The following is an 18,813-nucleotide window of genomic DNA, read 5'->3' on the forward strand; positions in this document are numbered from 1 at the left end:
TAGGAAATTTCCTCTTGATAGAAAAATAATACTCATAAGATCAGATGAGCTTTTCTCCTTTGACTGTGAAGAAGGGAATATTTAGGGACTGGAAGTTAAAACTTTCCTTAGAACAAGATTTAGATTTGTAAAATTTCCTAAACTCACAGCAATTGTTTTTTTGTACAATTACATGGCACTTCCAGTTTCAAAGATCCTTTTTTGGGGAGGTGGGTAGAACTTAAAATAATACCTTCCATCTTTAGTACAGTTGTTGGTGGGGTATTGGTTCCAGGACACCCCCACAGATAACAAAATCTGCAGTTGCTCAAGTCCCTTATATAAAATGGCATATGTAGTATTTGCATGTAACCTATGCACATTTTCCTGTATGCTTTAAATCATCTCTAGATTACTTATAATACTGAATACAATGCCTACACATCACTTCTTTCACATAGATTCAATGTAGTACTAGGTGAGCAGCAAATTCAAGTTTTGCTTTTTGGAAGTTTGTGGAACTCCCCACCCCCAAATATATATATATAAAATATAGATATAATATAAAATATATATTATATATTATAAATATAAATTTAATTATATTATTAATTATATAATTATAATATATAATTATATATTTATATAATTATAAATATAATATAAAATATATATTATAAATTATAGATATAATATAAAATATATATTATATATTAATATTATATATAATATAAATATTATATATAATATTATATATAAAATATATATTTTATATATAATATGAAATATATAATATATATTTTCTATATATAATATAAAATACATTATATATTTTATATATATACTATGAAATATATATATTTTATATATATACATGAAATATATATTTTATATATATAATATGAAATATATATTTTATATATAATATGAAATATATATATTTTATATATATAATATGAAATATATATATTTTATATATATAATATGAAATATATGTATTTTATATATATAATATGAAATATATGTATTTTATATATATAATATGAAATATATATATATATATATTTTGAGACAGTATCTCACTCAGCCACTCAGCCACCCAGGCTGGAGTGCAGTGGTGTGATCTCGGCTCACTGCAACCACCGTCTCCTGGTTTCAAGCAATTCTCCTGTCTCAGCCTCCTTAGTAGCTGGGATTACAGGCGCCTGCCATTATGCTCAGCTAATTTTTGTATTTTAGTAGAGACAAGGTTTCACCATATTGGCCAGACTGGTCTTGAACTCCTAACCTCAGGTGATCTGCCTGCCTTGGCCTCCCAAAGTGCTAGCATTACAGGCATGAGCCACCACACCTAGCCTCCCACCAAATATTTTTCATCTCCAGTTGATTGAATCCATGGATTTGGAACCCATGGATACAGAGGGCTGACTGAATATAATTTTTTCACATATTTGGGTTTTTTTTTTTCTGCAGAAATGTAATCAGTTCTTTCAGAGTAGAGATTGTTTCTGATACATCTTAGCATCTCTGAGTGCCAGAATGAGGGCATACCATAAGGTCAGGCACATAGAGCTCGTTTAATCTATCAACCCATGAGTGAGGAACTACTATAACTCTAATTTTGTAGCTGTGGAAACTGAGGCACAAGCGGCACAGCTGTAGTAAGAGGTAGAGGTAAGAGGTAGTAACTTATTTTACAGAGGGAATGAAAATGGTGGGTAAGTTGGACAAGTTGGTTCCTAGGATAGCACCAACAGGAACTGACTCCACTGATTAACCAGGTTAGCTGCCTCCTACCCAAGTACACTGCAGGATTTGCCTTCAGTGACAACATGCAAGGTGCTTTCCAGAGAGACATATCTGGGACTTCATGGAGCTTGCAGAATCGGTTGTATGACTGCTGGCTAATAGGTGTTTGATAAGTTTGGCCTAAGACTATCTCTGAAACATACCACCTGAAGCGTGGTTGTGGAGAAGCCCCATAGCTCAATCTATATCTTAACTATTGGAGGCTACTGATACCTGTCTTAAAGATGTTATTAATAATAAATATGAATGACCAAATTGACATAGGTTAATTTGTAACCTCCTTCTCCCTTAGTTATCTGCAGCTGAAAGAAATCTAGTCTAAGAGAGTCACAAAATATCTTGTGAAAATTTACCACAGGCCTCAAACAGAGACTCGGGGGGGCTGAAGTCGCTGACACGAAGCGCTTCCTGCAGGGTATAAGCATTTGGAACACGGGTAAGGCCTATGGGCTAAAATCTCCAACCAGCAGCGGTTAGAAATTCAGTGTTGTCCCTAAGCACTATAGATCTCCTGAGTGTTTTGAATTCCAGTGGGAAGGGAGTTCTGATAAAAGGCAGCTGAGTTTGGAAGGATTGTAGCCTCAGGATGGCTCCTCTCCCTTTTGACCCATTGTTGAGGAAATTCTGCCTCAGCAGCCCTGTCTCTCTCCCTTTCTGCATCCATCTCATAGTCCCCACTGGTGATCCCCCACCTCAAGTAGCAAATTCCAAAGACGTTGGAGAATGTTGGCCTTGTTGGTTGTCTCATATCAGAAATAATCTGAGAGTTGCTTGTGAATTGCAGGACTATTGAGATTTTAGGTCAGAAGCGTAGAACTGGTACTTTTTTTTTTTTTGAGACGGAGTCTCACTCTGTCGCCCAGGCTGGAGTGCAGTGGCGCAATCTCCGCTCACTGCAGGCTCTGCCTCCCGGGTTCATGCCATTCTCCTGCCTCAGCCTCCCGAGTAGCTGGGACTACATGCACCCGCTACCACGCCCGGCTAATTTTTTGTATTTTTAGTAGAGACGGGGGTTTCACCATGTTAGCCAGGATGGTCTCGATCTCCTGACCTCGTGATCCACCTGCCTCGGCCTCCCAAAGTGCTGGGATTACAGGCGTGAGCCACTGCGCCTGGCCAGAACTGGTACTTTCAAAATGTCTTTTTATGTTTTAATTATTTTTTTTTAAAGAAATAGAGATGGGGTCTTGCTATGTTGTGCAGGCTGGTCTTGAACTTCTGGCCTCAAGCGATTCTCCTGCCTTGGCCTCCCAAAGTGCTGGGACTACAGGTGTGCACCACTGCACTCAGCCTTTAAAATGTCTTACAAAGTGAAAAACTATATTTGAATATAAATAATTAAGAACAACACTTGAGTATCGAGACTATATTATCCAATACAATTGATGAAACTATAGACATACTCTCTAGACTTTCACACAAGCTTTTCAGTTTTAATTTCACATAATTTGAAAAGTGATGTACATGTGACTATAGAGCATTGAAATGTAACTCATACAACTGAGGAACTGAATTTTTTATTTTATTTTAAGTAACTTAAATTTAAATAGCCACTTGTGAGTAGTGGCTACCATCCTGGTCCCCACACATCCAGAACATGGTGATAAGCCTGTATCAGGATAGTCTAGGTTATGTTGCAGCCCCAGAGAACCCTAAAATCTTGGTGATTTATAAGAACAAATGTTTATTTCTTGCTTTTGTTATGTCCCCATTTTGGGTTGGCTAGAGGCCCAGATGGCTGCAGCAGCCACCATCTCATGTGTTGCCAGTCATTATGGAGAGGCTTGTACCAGCACATAAATGCTCTGGTCCCGAGGGTACATACATCACTTCTGGTCACAGCTCACTGACTAGGACTAGTCACATGGCCCCATCTAACCAGGAAGCCGAGAGTGAAGCCCTAACTCTGTGCAGAGATCCTTAGCAACAACTGCCACTGACATTAGCCCCCCCTTTCAAAATACAGAGAAGGAGTCCCAAGGGATAAAGAGAGTAGTGCTACTTGTGTTTTCTTGAAAAATGGAGAATTGGGTTTCTCACAACTCAATTATTTATTACCTCCTAGGTACTCATTAGCACAGATTTATCAAAAACAGGTAAGGTGTGGAGCAAAAAGCAAATTTCAAACATTTTAACAAAAATAAAAAATCTTTACATAAATTTAGAGCTGACAACAGTCAGCATGTCTTATTAGTTGCATGTAGGAAATATCTTTTAATAAGATATGCAATGCAAGGAACAATCAATGGATTATTTTTTATATGTTTGGGATGAAAATGAATGGAAGAAAATATATCTGTTATTTTTCTCAGTGCAGCATATAAATTGTACATTTTTCACTAGCAAGGAATAAAAAGTCATTTTCCTTAAAAATAATAAATTACTAGGGACATTTGTGGATTGTGATTGTCTTAAAAATGAAAACACTAAATATTTATTAACTAGACAATGGATTGTTTCTTTCCAGACTACATCAAAGAATCAGAGAATTATCTAGCCCTACATTTAACGGCATGTCTTAAACTCTTTCTAGACTATTCACAATATTGTTTGAACATTTGAAGACATGGGGGCCTCGCGATCTGATATCTGATAACAGACTTCTTGTAAAGCAGGACTGGTAGTTTCCTGATAACAAATTCTTCAATATGAAGATATGGATAAAGCATTTGGCTGCCAATAATGAATTGCACCAAAGTCACCAATTCAAACCATGCCCTGGTAAATAGTATCAGTGATGATGATGATGATGATAATGTCACGTGTTAAAAATGTCATATAGATTTTAGCATTTTGAGAACCTGATATTCTGTAACAGTGGTCCCTAACCTTTTTGGCACCAGGGACCACTTTCATGGAAGACAGTTTCTCCATGGACCGGGAGAGGGGGTGGTTTTGGGATTATTCAAGCACATTATATGTATTGTGCGTTTTATTTCTATTATTATTACATTGTAATAATACATTTTATTATAATAATATAAAATAATAATTTTATTACATTGTAATAATAATAAGTATACAACTCATCATAATGTAGAATCAGTGGAAGCCCTGAGCTTGTTTTCCTGCAACTAGACTGTCCCATCTAGGGGTGATGGGAGACAGTGACAGATCATCAGGTGTTAGATTCTCATAAGGAGCGTGAAACCTAGATCCCTCACATGAGCAATTCACAATAGAGTTTGTTCCTGAGAGAACCTAATGCTGCTGCTGATCTGACAGGAGGCAGAGCTCAGGCGGTAATGCAAGCAATGGGGATCAGCTATAAATATAGATGAAGCTTTGCTTACTTGCCCACTGCTAACCTCCTTATGTGTGACCTGGTTCCTAACAGGCCATGTACCGGGGGTTGGGGACACCTGCTCTATAAGATGTCCTTCTAGAATGATATAGTACTGATGCTCAAGAGAAATTTTGAACTAAACGTGTAAATTAGGCTACCTATATAAACAAGAACTTCCTAAATCATTCTGTTCTATAGTAAAACACAACCACATAAGCCAGTTCTTCACATCTATGCACCACAGTGTTTGTTTTTCATTTCCAAGATATATCTGTGTCCTTTACAACTGGTAGCATAGAAAGAAAGAGAAGTCTGCAAAGATTGAACAAACAGCATGCACTGTGGTATCCTTTATTTAAAAACTGTGAGCTGACTACAGTTGTAGTGTTCTCATTTACCATTCTGATGGCATAATAAACCAAGAGAACATTAACACAATCCCAAGGCATTAAACTGTAACACACATATACACCACACATGCACACACACAACATACACACACACAAAGGTTATATTCTGAACACAAAAGTGATAGAAAAAAGCTTTGAATGCTCTAAATCAAATGAAAACCCTTTATTATAATAAACTGTGGCAATACTGTGGCTATTATGAAAAATATTGTAACTATTTTAAAAGCAAAAGGAAAAATACTGGCAGTTTGAAACTAGCAGCAAAAAGCAGATAAAAATAGCATGGAAGATAACGTAAGACTAATATCAAAATTCTAATGTTGATACTGTGTAGGATTGCACTGAAGTAATTTTAAATTGGTTCTTAAGGAACTCTTAAAAAGTCCCTTAAAAATATTAAATTGTTGCACCTTACAAACAGTGGAAAAGAAAAAAAAAGTATTTGGAATGTTACACACACACAGAGAGGAAATGTATTAGGTCTATCAATTATGGTCTTTGTTTATGACCTTCAAAAAGTTTTATGAAGAAAAAATTTAAGTGCCAATGTAGTGAAAGAAAGTTAAAAATTCCTAAAGACGCAAGTCTGAGTGCATTTACCAGGTCTAAGAATATATTTAAAGGCTGGGGGCAAGGCATGATTGATGCACATTTAAGAAGAAAAATATGGAACCCATAAGGTAGGTCATGTTCTTTGGAGAGTGTTGAGAATGAAGATGTATTAAACTCTGGCTATCTTGGAGGAGATTCCAAAGTACATGGAGTTCTCCAGCTCTTTATCAGTTGAAATCTGTTTCATCATGGCCAATAGATAATTAAGACTAACTTTTTAGCAAACTGATTTCTCCTATATTCAAACACAAAAATCTTTACCACACATTCAGAGCTGATATTCTATAACAACAGCACAAATAAGAATCCTTGTTTGCAAAGGAAACCACATTAGCAAGGATTTTTTTTTTTTCCATGGGTTCTTAACCAAATGTCTGAAGCTGCTAGATATCTGCAAAGAGGGGATAAGTTTAGATTTCCTACTGATTTTGGAAGAAAAATATTTTCCTAAGGAAGCCAGAGTCATCCATGAGCAGGGACCTGTCTTCAGAATCTAAGAAGCATAATGTCCTTAATGCTTAAACTCATGACAAGTTGAGATTCAGAAAAACTGGCAGGTGGAAGGGGAAAGAGAAATGGAGAGTTTGAACATCTGCAGTGTACTTTGGAATAAAGTGGCTCAACTGCTTTCAGAAATGAATTGCTGGAGTACTGGGAGAAAACCCAGTTCTCTAGAGTCAGGGGGTGGGGAGACAGAGGCTTCCCATCTCCAGGGACCCTCTGGGCTGAGCTGTGGCCCAGAACCCTTGTTTTGGCCTTATTTTTAATGAGCGCATTCAAGTGGAGAATTTATGACTTTGCCCAGATAAATATTTGGTTTGGTTACTTTCTCTCTAAAATCAATTGGTCAGCCAAGTTACTGGTGATTTCCCTAAATGAAATCTAGCTGCACTAGTATCTTAAGGTGCCAGCTAATGTAGATTAATGCCCATCAATAACGCTGCTAGGTATCAACTGCTGTTTCTGAAGAATCAACCCACAAATGACCTAACTAGATAATCTATCACACTAGGTGCTTTTACTATCTTGAGTTTTTTTTTTTTTAGAGAAATAGTCCTTTTAATATGACTTAGAAACTGCTTTTCTCTGGCTTTGTTTCACTCTTCTTCCTCTTCCCCTTCCCCTTCGCCTTCCTCCATCGTTTCCACAATGAGCTCTGCTGTGCAGGTGGCTTCTCCAAGACTGTTGACAGCCTTGCAGGTGTACTTGGCATCGTCATCCCCGCAAACATCACTAATAATTAAAGAGCAGTTCCCGTCCTCATCGTAGTCTATCTGGAAGTGGCGGGACTCCCTGATTGACTGGTCATCTTTGAACCAGACAACCTCGGGGTCCGGGTATCCTGCATCACAGGGAGAGAACACAAGTTGCAGGAACTGTTATTCAAAATTTCTTATCAACTCATGCAAGCAACTCATAAGCTACCACTATTGATTAAGGTGGTTAAGGAAAAAATTTTGATGTTGGCCTTTATCAACTGTTTTGATATCTACATTAGAATATGGACATGTCTTGTAAATACCAATATCTGAAACCCCAAATAGAATATTTTAAAGTTGTTCCATTTCCCACACATGTTGGACTAGCACCACATCCCACCTATTAAAAAACTTAATAGTTTTTTTTTTTTTTTTAAGTGATGGGTCTCACTCTGTTGCCTAGGCTGGAGTGTAGTGGCATGATCATAGCTTACTGTTGCTCAAATTCCTGGGCTCAAACGATCCTCCCTTCTCAGCCTCCTGAGTATCAAGACTATAGGCATGAGTGACCATGCTCAGTTAAACATCCCACCTTTCACTTTTTGGGGGATAGGGGGACAGGGTCTCATTCTATCACCTAGGCTGGAGTGCAGTGGCATGAACATGGCTCACTGCAGCCTCAACTTCCTGGGCTCAAGCGATCCTCCTCCCTCAGCCTCCCAAGTAGCTGGAGCTATAGGTACATGCCACCATGCCCGGCTAATTTTTAAAAAGTTTTTTTTTGTAAAGACAGGGTCTCCCTATGTTGCCCAGGCTGGTCTCAAACTCCTGGGCTCAAGGGATCCTCTGACCTTGACCTCCCAAAGTGCTGGGATTACAGGTGTGAGCCACCACACCCACCCATCTTTAAACAGACATAGAGTACTACCTGAGGCTAGGCATGGTGGCTCACACCTGTAATCCCAGCACTTTGGGAGGCCGAGGTGGGCAGGAGTTCAAGACCAGCTTGGCAAACATGGCAAAAAAATAAAAATAAAAAATGGAGTACTACCTGAAATACTGCTCCAACTCCAACTCTCTACACCTAGATCTAAATGCCTTCTTAGAGTGAAAATACAATTTTCTTTTTTTTTTTTTTTTGAGACAGAGTCTCACTTTGTCGCCCAGGCTGAAGTGCAGTAGCGTGATCTTGGCTCACTGTAACCTCTGCCTCCTTGGTTCAAGTGATTCTTGTGCCTCAGCCTTCTGAGTAGCTGGGATTACAGGCGTGCGCCACCACACCCGGCTAATTTTTGTATTTTTAGTAGAGACAGGGTTTCAGCATGTTGACCAGGCTAGTCTGTATCTCCTGACCTCAGGTAATCTGCCTGCCTTGGCCTCCCAAAGTGCTGGGATTACAGGTGTGAGCCACCCATGCTCAGCCAAAAATACAATTTTCTATCTTTTTTTTTTTTTTTTTTTTTTGAGACAGAGTCTCACTCTGTTGCCTAGGCAGGAGCGCAGCAGCATGATCTCAGGTCACTGCGACCTCCAATGTCCAGGCTCAAGTGATCCTCCCACCTCAGCCTACTGCGTAGCTCAGACTACAGGTACACACCACCACACCCAGCTAATTTTCATATTTTTTGTAGCGATGGGGTTTCACCATGTTGCCCAGGCTGGTCTTGAACTCCTGGACTCAAGTGATCTGCCTGCCTTGGCTTTCCAAAGTGTTGGGATTACAGATGTGAGCCACTATGCCCAGCCTAAATTTTCAATTTTGTATAATAGTTTAAGTTAAATAACTTAAATGAAAAATAAGAGTCAAAACAAAATGGGAAGAAGGGAACTTTTTGGAGTGATGAAAATGTTCTAAAATTGGATTGTGGTATAAATTCATTAAAAATAATTGAATTGTGCATATAAAATAGGTGAATTTTATAGTATATAAATTATAACTCAATAAAGCTAATAACAGCTATATAAAACATAATTTAAAAGAGCTGATAATATTGCCAAGAAGAAGAAAGCAATATTTGTCTTAGTCTGATCCAAAGCAGGTAATTTGCCTATGGACAATTGGAAATGGACCTCACCAATGAGCCTTTATGCATTAGTCATATCTCTGCAAAGTTCAGCATTAAAAAATAAAATACACATGCATATAAAATATATGTTTAATGTGTATGTGTACATATATATGCACAGCATTACCAACATTATGCATTTTGTTTGCATGTACATGGTATATACACGTACCCCGCTTTTAAAGTCATATATATACATACCTTTAAATATATTCCACCTGACTTTCTCTCAAATGTTGGAGAAGTATTTTTATAGGAAAAAAATTGTAGCCCTGATACGGTTTGGATATTTGTGCCCCCTGAATCTCATGTTGAAATGTGATCCCCAGTGTTGGAGGTGGGGCCTGATGGGAGGTGTTTGGGTCATGGAGGCGGATCCCTCATGAATGTCTTGGTGCCCTCCCCGAGGTAATGGGTGAGTTCCTGCTCTGCCAGTTCATGCGGATCTGGTTGTTAAAACGTGGCACATCCTTCTCTCTCGCTCTCTCTCTTGCCATGTGACATGCCTGCTTCTGCTATGATTGAAAGCATCCTGAGGCCTCACTGGATGCAGATGCTGGCACCAAGCCAAATAAGCTTCTTTTCTTTATAAATTTTCCAGCCTCAGGTATTCCTTTATAGCAATGCAAACAGGCTAATATGAGCCCTAGCCAGAATAAAAATTATACATAAGAAATCAAGAATTCTAATGTTCTTTTCAATGTTGTTTTTTCAAAATAATTTTGGAAATTGTTTTTTTGAAGTAATTAGGAACACCCAGACCATGAGGAAAATTGGGTCAGGAAGAGCTGGTCATAAAGTACCCTGCACTCCCACGCTCTGCACTCTTAGTGCAAAAGTTTCAATTTTGTTTTTATCAAAACAGCATCCATATGCTTTAATTTCTCATCAGAGCTCCAGGCAAAAGTTACATAAACATCAATGAAACAATTCCAAAGAGAAAATTAAGTACGAAACAATCCCAAAGAGAAAATTAGGTACAAAATGATAATCGTTATGTTATTTTAAAACATTCAAAAAGGAAAAGAAACTTCAGAAGACCCAAATGCAATGGTAATGGTGAGAATTGCAAGCAGTGGCTCCAGAGCCTTCAGCAGAATCCCCAGTCCGAGAATTTTCACATTATCAAAGGCAGCACATCCACTTTCTTTTAATTGAATGAGGAAAGGAAAATGACTATGGTAGGCGAAGCATTGATAAGGCACTTTGATAATATAAAGATGCAGAAGAAAAACTATCTTTTCCATTCCTAACTTTGGGTTATTTTACTCAAAAGGCATTATCTAGTCACATTGCTGGAGAATCAAAGAAAGTGGGAGGCACAGTTTGTTCTGACTGCTGTACTGTGCTATGCGGCCTTGGGGAAGTTGCCTAATAAACTTCTGTGCTTTATTTGGTCAGACCAAAATGGGCGATAACCTGCCACCCTGGTTGGCAGGTGAAAGTCACAGACTTGAAGCAAAAAGCCTGTCTTATCTTGTCCCTTCTCTTTCTAGACGGTTGCAATCTATATGAAAATGGAAATGCTTTGTGTCATCAACTTTGCTCTTTTCTCAGGTGCTATGCCATGACCCCTTAAGGTCCCTTGAGCTCTGACCACTGACAGGTCTATGGCTGCATTATTCCCAGCAGGCAGATAAGCAGCCTGGGGAAGATGGCGCCGGCTGAGTGCTTTGTCCCGGGTGCCTGGCTCTCAACTGGCATCAGTCTGAAGTCACAATGCATGCGCTCTCTCTGTACCTGCCAGTCCCACAACTTTTCCCTTTGCTCCGTGACATCTTTACAAGATCTAAAAGGTTCCCCCTTCTCACATATGTCCCCTCACGGAATCCCCAGAGCCACTCCGTGACTTAGCTATCATCTTACAGCAGAGGGACCATAACCCAGGGGAGTTGGACCACCGTCCAAGGTCACACAGCCTGTGGACGAGTAGCAGAGCCTGCCACATCCTATGCCTTTGTGCCAGCCTTTGAGGGCCTCGTATGGGCAAGTCACATGCTTTTCAGCAGTTTGCAAAGCTCATTTCACTAAGCATGTTCCAAAGCCAGGTAAGTCCATGCAAGGCCATTTCTAAACTTAGGTCTAGTGGCTGGTGTAAGTAGGTGAAATTTCAAATGTGCCCCCTTGGGAAGTGACTGAAGGACACACCTTCAGGAGGTGAGAGTGCAGGGCATCGCCCTTTATGAGCAGCTCCTGCTGACGCAGTTTCCCCCAAAGCTTGGCGGTTCCTCATTGTCCCCACCTGCACAGAACTGACATCTTGCCCAGGGTGCATGGTAGGGACCCTGCCATCCAGCCACACCCTATTCATGGTGAAGGGAAGCACAGCTACAACTTACCTTCAATCTTGCAGTCAAATCTAGCAGCACTTCCCTCCACAACTTCTAAATCGCGAATGGTCTTAGAGAAATAGGGTTTTACATGAGGCTTTTCCTCAGCAACAGCCTCAAGGAAAGCTTGGGACACATCTTCTAGAAGACAGAGAAGAAGACCAGGTCATTTCTTCATTCCTTGTTCTTGCCTCGCCTCTAGCTTAAAGAAACTAACTTTTAAAAAAGTCGCTATGATTTAGCAAAGAAGGCAGCTTTGAGAACTGAATCATAAGCATGCCTTTCTCCTGGGGACAGGTTGGCCTGCTGCCAAATGGTTTTTGGCAGAAGAAGGAACTGTGCCCAAGCTGAGGAAATGATCAGACTCCCCCTTCCCCTTATGCTGACATGTTGAAAGAGGAAATCATCTTTAAAAAGGATTTCTGGCTGCATTTCATGCTGCTTTAGGATTCAGCTGAGGGTATCTGAGCACGGCAGGACCTCACCAGCCTTCCTAGTCTTGGTATCCCTCTGCCTTCCTTCTGCAGCAGGTGTTCCACGTGCTTTTTACAAGGGAGGAGTCAGGTCCTAGCTGCATCTGCAGCTTCCAGTGGCTCTTTCTCCATGCTCACACTGCCTTCATGCTGTGTGACTGTGGACCAGGATGTGGGATTGGTTCAGGGAAAAGCTGTAACTTGGAGGGACAGGTGTATCTCCTCCCTTCCCTTCAGGCTATGTCTGGGTCATCTGAGGAGGGGCAGGAGTGGCTCAGGAGGGACCAGGCCTGTGTGCTGCAGTCTATCCCTGGCTGCAAGAAAGCTCCAGAGCAGGCAGTTGCTGGCCTCACCAATAACCCTACCTTTGCTCACCAAAGAGATCTAAACTCAGATTCTCACCTGTGGATACAAAAAGCACCAGGCAGGGAGGGACAGAGGGTGTCTCTGGCCAAATGAGATAAGGGCCTGGCCCTGCATGCACCTGAAGCAGGAAAAGGCTGGGGCTTTCACTGAGGAGATGGATGGGACAGCATCTAAGACGGTGAGCAAGTAATTGACCCTATTAGTCTCCAGGAGACCTGCCAGTCCCAGTCTGCCGATTTCAAATGACACGATTCAGCATCATGAACAATGCCAAAGAATGTAGACCACATGAGTTAACTTTTATTTAAAACAAAACCACAAAGATGGTAGAAAATAGAATATTTTATAAATCTTACACATCTACATGTAATTTTAATGTTATTTTTGCGTATTAATATAGAATATCACTTTTGCCATAAGAACAAAGGAAGATTTTAATAAAGTCTTTGTTAATTTTAACACAAAATATATGAAAAAGCATAGCTGAGGTCATGTAGTTCTATTAGACAAATAACAACTTTCCCTCTGAAAATGGTTAAGCCTAAGGTTAAACGATTAAGAATAATTATTAGACTTAGTAATTGTCAGGACAACCCAAAATTACTTCTGAATTTATCCTTGCAGGGCATATTAAAAAACAAAACAAAACAAAAAAAAACCAACCAAAACCTCAAAATGCCCCTTTGTTCCGCAACCCTTTCTTTCTCACCAGCTGGCTGGAGAAACTCCTCCTTACCTTCAGATTCTAGTTTTTCTGCATTGAGCGGGCTGGTTGGTGACCCTGTTGAGGATTTCCTGCCACTGAGCCCTGAGATCATTGCCATAGAGGACAGTCTTCCAATGGCTCTCACAGCATTGCCCGTTTTCTGGAAAATAGACACGAGGGTTGGACTCAGGCGTTGTCCCTGGTTCCAGCTGGGTAGTGCGAGGGGCTGCGGGGAGTAGAGCCCAGCCCTGGAGAAGCAGCTGTTCCCCAGAACAAGGACCTCCTGAGAGCCGAGGTTCTGCCAGAGGAGCGAACCCAACCTTGCTCTGCTCAGCACTGTCAGTGTGTCAGAAGATGTTCAGAGAATGGAATGGGGCCTGGAACTGATGTGTGCGTTAATGTGACTAAACAAGGTCAACATGAGACAAAAACCCTTTTCATACAGTGCTTCAACTCCCATAAAAGGGATAGTTTATATAAAGCAACTGCAGGCTGAGACAGCTCCAAAGACTTATTGCTGACTGGGCCTAGCGGGGCTATTTCTCGTAAAACAATGCCAGTGATGTGATTATAATTGGCCGAGAGAATAGTTACTACAGATCCCACAAGTCCTGATGCAAAAATAATCATAATCATAATAACACAGCATCTTGTTGACCTTGGGCAAGTCACTTAACCACTCTGAGCTTCAGTTTCCTTCTCTAGAAGGAGGGGGCTGGATAAGATGATCTCCAAAGTCCCATTTAGCTCTGTTTATAATTTAGAGACTTAAAAGATTTTGAGAAACACTCTGGCTGGCCCCAGCACAAGTCTATGATGCAGTGAAGCTCTGGAGGGGAGCTCTTCCCTGGTGCCCATTCAGGCACCAAAAAGAAGCACCGAAGAAATAAAAGGCAATGGCACTTTGCTTTTCAGTGACTAGACTTGGGAGAGGAAAGAATTTCTGCTGAAAAGGATCAGAACTTGAGATGTAATTTATTTACATTGCGAAAATTCTACCAAGCATAGGTTCCCTAATAATGTACAATTGTGTCTTACTGTTTCTTATCTTTCAATAAGTTTTTCACCTTTTTTCTAAGGTTAACAGGAATGACTAAGATAAGAAAACTAAGGCATAACCAAGTCTTTCCACCCCTGCACCCAAAGCATCTTTTTTAGGCATCTAAAAGCTGTGCATCCAGACAACAGATGTCACCACAGACTGGCTACTTGTCCCCCCTGAGAGAGGAAGGAAACAGCCTCTTCATAGGCAAATGGCTTGTACTCATTGCACCTCAAACTCTGCCGGCACAGCCATTTTCTTCCTCAGTTCACTTCACATGCTCAAGTACTTCAGTAAAGCCTCACAATTTAGGACTAGTTGGAAAGCCAGTAAGCTTCAGTAAAAAGACTGATCATTTTGAAAGTAAATAAATTCTGGGTGCTAAGAAAACATACAGAGAATTGTGTGTGTGTGTGTGTATGGTTAAAGAGGAGACCTACTGCAGTGCGCGGGATGACCTTACTGTCATGCCTCCTGCCATCCTTGCTGCAGACTGCTCTCATGCACTTTGGACAGACATTCCACCATGCTCTGTCCCCTGGCCATCCCTTCTCACACACATCACACTGTATGGTGTGGGTATGTTTCTGGCCTCTACCACCAGAGTGAGGCTGGGTCGCTGAACAGAATCTATGCAGCCCCAGGTGGAGGTGACGAGGAGGGGAAGATGGTGAGAGATGAAAACTGAACAACTTAACTGTGCGAAGAACCACCATGTGGCCCTGCGGAGAATGCCTCCGCAGTCTCAAGGCCACGTGGCAACCTTTCATGCTCTTCTGGGAGATGTTACTGGTTCAACCTGTTTGTTGTGCTAGCCAGAGTGTAGAGAGACCCAGCTCTTCCCATGAGAGGTTACCCTGCCCTCAGGAACAGGTAAGAGGTGGTACCAGCCATGCAGCCTTCCCTATGTAGTGAATGTCAGACCAGCCTGCTTCCTAATCAACCCGATTCTCAGACTCGGCCCTTCTCTGCTCTCTGTTCCCTTTATCCAACACAGATTGGTTTGTCCTGGGCTAGGAGCCTCTAAACCCGGAGGGTTCATTCCCAACAAGGGACAGGTTAGTTCTCTAACCCTAATTGCTGGGAGACCTTGTGCAAGTCAGTTCCCCTCTCTGGGCCTCAGGAGCCTGGGAGCAGAAGATTCTAATCTTCCTGCAGTTCCAGACCTCTACAGAAAGACTCTGGTTTATATCCATAAATGTGTAGCAAGGAACACCCGCCTTGAGCCCATGGGCTCCCCAATTCCAGACATTAGGATTGGGACTGATCAGGACTGTCTTCACCTGTGTGGTGTGGCAAGACGATGTCTTTTTTCTTCCAGATTTTATTTCATAACAAAATGACTAAAATGAAGCTGTCAGAAAGGAAACAAAAGAGTTATAGTATTTCAGAGGAAGTAGTAAATATATTAACAAATAAATATGTCTCACATAGGGAGAACTTCTCTAAAAGATGAAGATATCCAGCATACAATTTCTAAAACATAGAAAAATATTTGGAAATTGATTTGTGAAAAGAAATGCTGAGGAAGTTATTTGTCAGAACTAGAAATGAATATATCAATATGTTCTAGTCTTCCAGTTTTATGCCTTTGAGCTGACAATTGGTTGTTGCTTTACTGACCAAAGACCTTTGGAAATTTTTGGAACATCAAGATAGCCAAGTTTTAATTTTGTAATTTCTCCCTTTTTCTTGCTTGAGGGCAATTGCCCAGGCTGGGTTCCGTGTCGCTGGTGAGCAGTATCTGCACCAGCCTCCTTATGCAGCACAAATTCCCTGCCCCTTGGAGAGCTTGTGGGGCCAGCCATCCTGGCTTGCCCAGGCAGGCTTGTGGAGTTTCCCAGGATTAGGGTCTTTTGGCACCAATACTAAGACATTCCCTGGCAAACATACAGCAAGCTGGTTACCCATCAAAGCCCCCCATATATACCAATAGCCCCAAGACTACAGTTTCCCCTGAGCAGTGCATACCATCCAAATGGGATGGTCAAGAATACTCCATGCTATACTGAGTCCAGTGTTTTCTCCCCTAATGCCCTTGGTCCATACTGCTGGGGTCTTTATGGTTCCCAGAAAATAAAGATGGCTACCTATGGGCCTCTGATGTCTAGTCTTTTGCTTCCAATGTGCATGCAGAAACCCTGTTAATCTGCTCAACCTACCTGCCCCCATTGCTACACCTTTCCAACATATCTTTGTAAAATTCTTTTAATATAAATTTAAAATATACCTTCTTTCAGAATAACTTCATTCTAAGATGAGTAATATGATTAGTCATCTATACCCAGCCTAGCTTTGCTTGTAGGGATTTGTTCCCATGTCACTTCATCCCTTCTAGGGCTTTTTATGAAAACCACACCAGAATAACAAGAAGGTGCCTTCTCTGGCAGAGCTACAGAGAGTTCTGGGCCACCTGAGCCTGCTCCTCCCCTCTCCCTCTGCCCCTGCCCACAGCCCACTCCTTCCCACTCCACCCCACTGCACAGAACCTTGGCTGCTGCAAGAGGGAACCTCCATATTCCAAGGGGAGCTAAGGCCCTGGTGATTGCAGTTAAAATGCAGAAAACATTTTCCTGAGGGAGCAACATAACATGAAATGGTTAGAGCTGTTACCAGGGAAGCTACTCTTCAGGGAAACTACTTGTTGAATGGGATTTTTGTGGACAACTTTTGTGTGCAATTTTGTGGAAAAATCATTTCCAAATGTCGCCATCTATACTAAAATATAAAATTAAGGTTCATTCTCTGAATTCTACCCTTTTCTTCCCCTGCCCTTCCAGAAAACCCTATGGCTAATAATGCCGTAAACAAGAAGAAAAAAAAATTGATTAAAATATCAGCATAGGCTGAGCACTCAGCACTTCGGGCAGCCAACGCAGCAGCATCGCTTGAGGCCAGGAGTTCAAGACTAGTCTAGGCAACATAGTGAGACCCTGTTTCTACCAAAGGAGAAAAAAAAATATTAGCCGGTCTGGCGGCATATGCCTGTAGTCCCAGCTACTCAGGAGGCCAAGACGAGAAGATTGCTTGAGCCCACGAGGTCGAGACTGCAGTGAGCTATGATTGTACCATTGCCCTCCAGCCTGGGTGACAGCATGAGACGCTGTCTCTTAAAAAAAAAAAAAAAAATTAGCACCACTATGATTCCCTGACTGATTTAACTGAAAAATTCCCTTTGCCTCCTCTCTTGCTTCCTCATCTCTTCTCTGCTCCTAGCCCCTGGGTTTAGGCATCCTCCTGGCTTTTGTTCATCTGCAGATGTTCCCAGGTGATAAGGCTGCCCCTCAACCTATAGCCTCAGCCAAGCAATAACCACTTAGACTCACTGCTCTGAGGACTGCCCCGCCCTGACATCAGCTTCCCTATCCTTTCCAGAAATATTTCTTTGAGACCTGCTGGCCACAGGATTATTAATACAGCTGACTTTGATTTTGTAGATCCTCCCCTACTTTTTTAAAAAGAATATTTGCTACTCAGATCCTAGTAGCACCAAAAGGTAAGCAGCTACAGATGTTTCAACTCACCTTGCGCTTGAGGGAGGCCTGGAGACCCATCTAAACCTTCCCATGAGGGGTGTAGCCAGGAACTGACTTCCATGGTGGAGGAGCACAGCTGATATGTGCTCAGGATGGTGGTCACTTAAACTCCACACTTGTGGCCCCCATTTGCCTTTGCTCCCTCTTTCAACCTCTGAGTGACACTCTACTTTTTGAGGCAACTGTGATTTGGTCACCTGGTGTGGTAAATGACCAGTGTTCCAGTTGCCTCCAACACAGTGATTTCCCTTTTCTTTGCCACCCAGGCAAAGTCTCAATGCCCCTGGGTCCCTTGAGTATCCAGCTAAAAGACTCTGCTCCTGTCCAGCCAAGCCCAGCCGGAATGGGTCCGGCTCCCACCTCTGTGCCTTCTCCTCCACCTATCCAGTCCTCTTCTCTGTATTCTGACTGAGGTTCCACACCTAATTCAAACTCCTGCACCTGGGAGCATTTCCTCATAATCACATCCAACTCTGCTTGCGACCAGGTCCGTTCTATCCATACACACCCATGGCTATGGAGAACTATCCGGATAGTTTGTACATCTTGGTGCATGTTACATCCTTTCATGTCTAGTTGCTTCAGTTCCCCATTGCACTACATGGTCCCTGAGTGTGGAAACCATGTCCTCTCAATCGCTTGAACCTGGGAAGCAGAGGCTGCAGTGAGCCGAGATCGTGCCACTGCACTCCAGCCTGGGTGATGGAGTGAGACTTCGTCTCAAGAAAAAAAAAAAAAAAAAAAAGAATGAAAGAAACCATGTCTTCTCCAGCAGCCTAACAATTGTAATTCTAGGTTGGGAGCAGTGGCTCACGCCTGTAATCCCAACACTTTGGGAGGCCGAGGCAGGTGGATCACAAGGTCAGGAGATCAAGACCATCTTGGCTAACACGGTGAAACCCCGTCTCCACTAAAAATACAAAAAATTAGCCGGGCGTGGTGGTGGGCGCCTGTAATCCCAGCTACTTGGGAGGCTGAGGCAGGAGAATGGCGTGACCC

At 41.7% G+C, this 18,813-nt stretch overlaps 1 protein-coding gene and 1 long non-coding RNA gene across 14 annotated transcripts in view; one reads left to right on the top strand and one right to left on the bottom strand.

Moving 5' to 3' along the window:
* The window catches only part of LOC129470956 (uncharacterized), a 66,074-nt gene that overhangs the window by 27,892 nt on the left and 19,369 nt on the right, over nt 1–18,813 (top strand). The window contains exon 4 of one of the 12 annotated variants that reach the window (XR_010118479.1): nt 4,322–4,509. The exons of the other annotated variants lie outside the window; for them this stretch is intronic. This is a non-coding gene — a long non-coding RNA (uncharacterized lncRNA). The remainder of the gene's footprint in view (nt 1–4,321; nt 4,510–18,813) is intronic. 12 annotated transcript variants of the gene reach the window in all.
* Nucleotides 5,410–18,813, bottom strand: part of MYLK (myosin light chain kinase) — a 279,682-nt gene continuing 266,278 nt past the window's right edge. For both annotated transcript variants that reach the window (XM_055258971.2, XM_063630182.1), the window contains 3 exons: nt 13,267–13,396; nt 11,701–11,832; nt 5,410–7,438 (listed from right to left, as the gene is read on the bottom strand). In XM_055258971.2, the coding sequence (XP_055114946.2) occupies nt 7,194–7,438; nt 11,701–11,832; nt 13,267–13,396 (507 nt within the window). In that variant the 3' untranslated portion in view covers nt 5,410–7,193. The remainder of the gene's footprint in view (nt 7,439–11,700; nt 11,833–13,266; nt 13,397–18,813) is intronic.

The sequence above is a fragment of the Symphalangus syndactylus genome, chromosome 21 (genome assembly GCF_028878055.3).
Source record: "Symphalangus syndactylus isolate Jambi chromosome 21, NHGRI_mSymSyn1-v2.1_pri, whole genome shotgun sequence".
Taxonomy (NCBI): Eukaryota; Metazoa; Chordata; class Mammalia; order Primates; family Hylobatidae; genus Symphalangus; species Symphalangus syndactylus.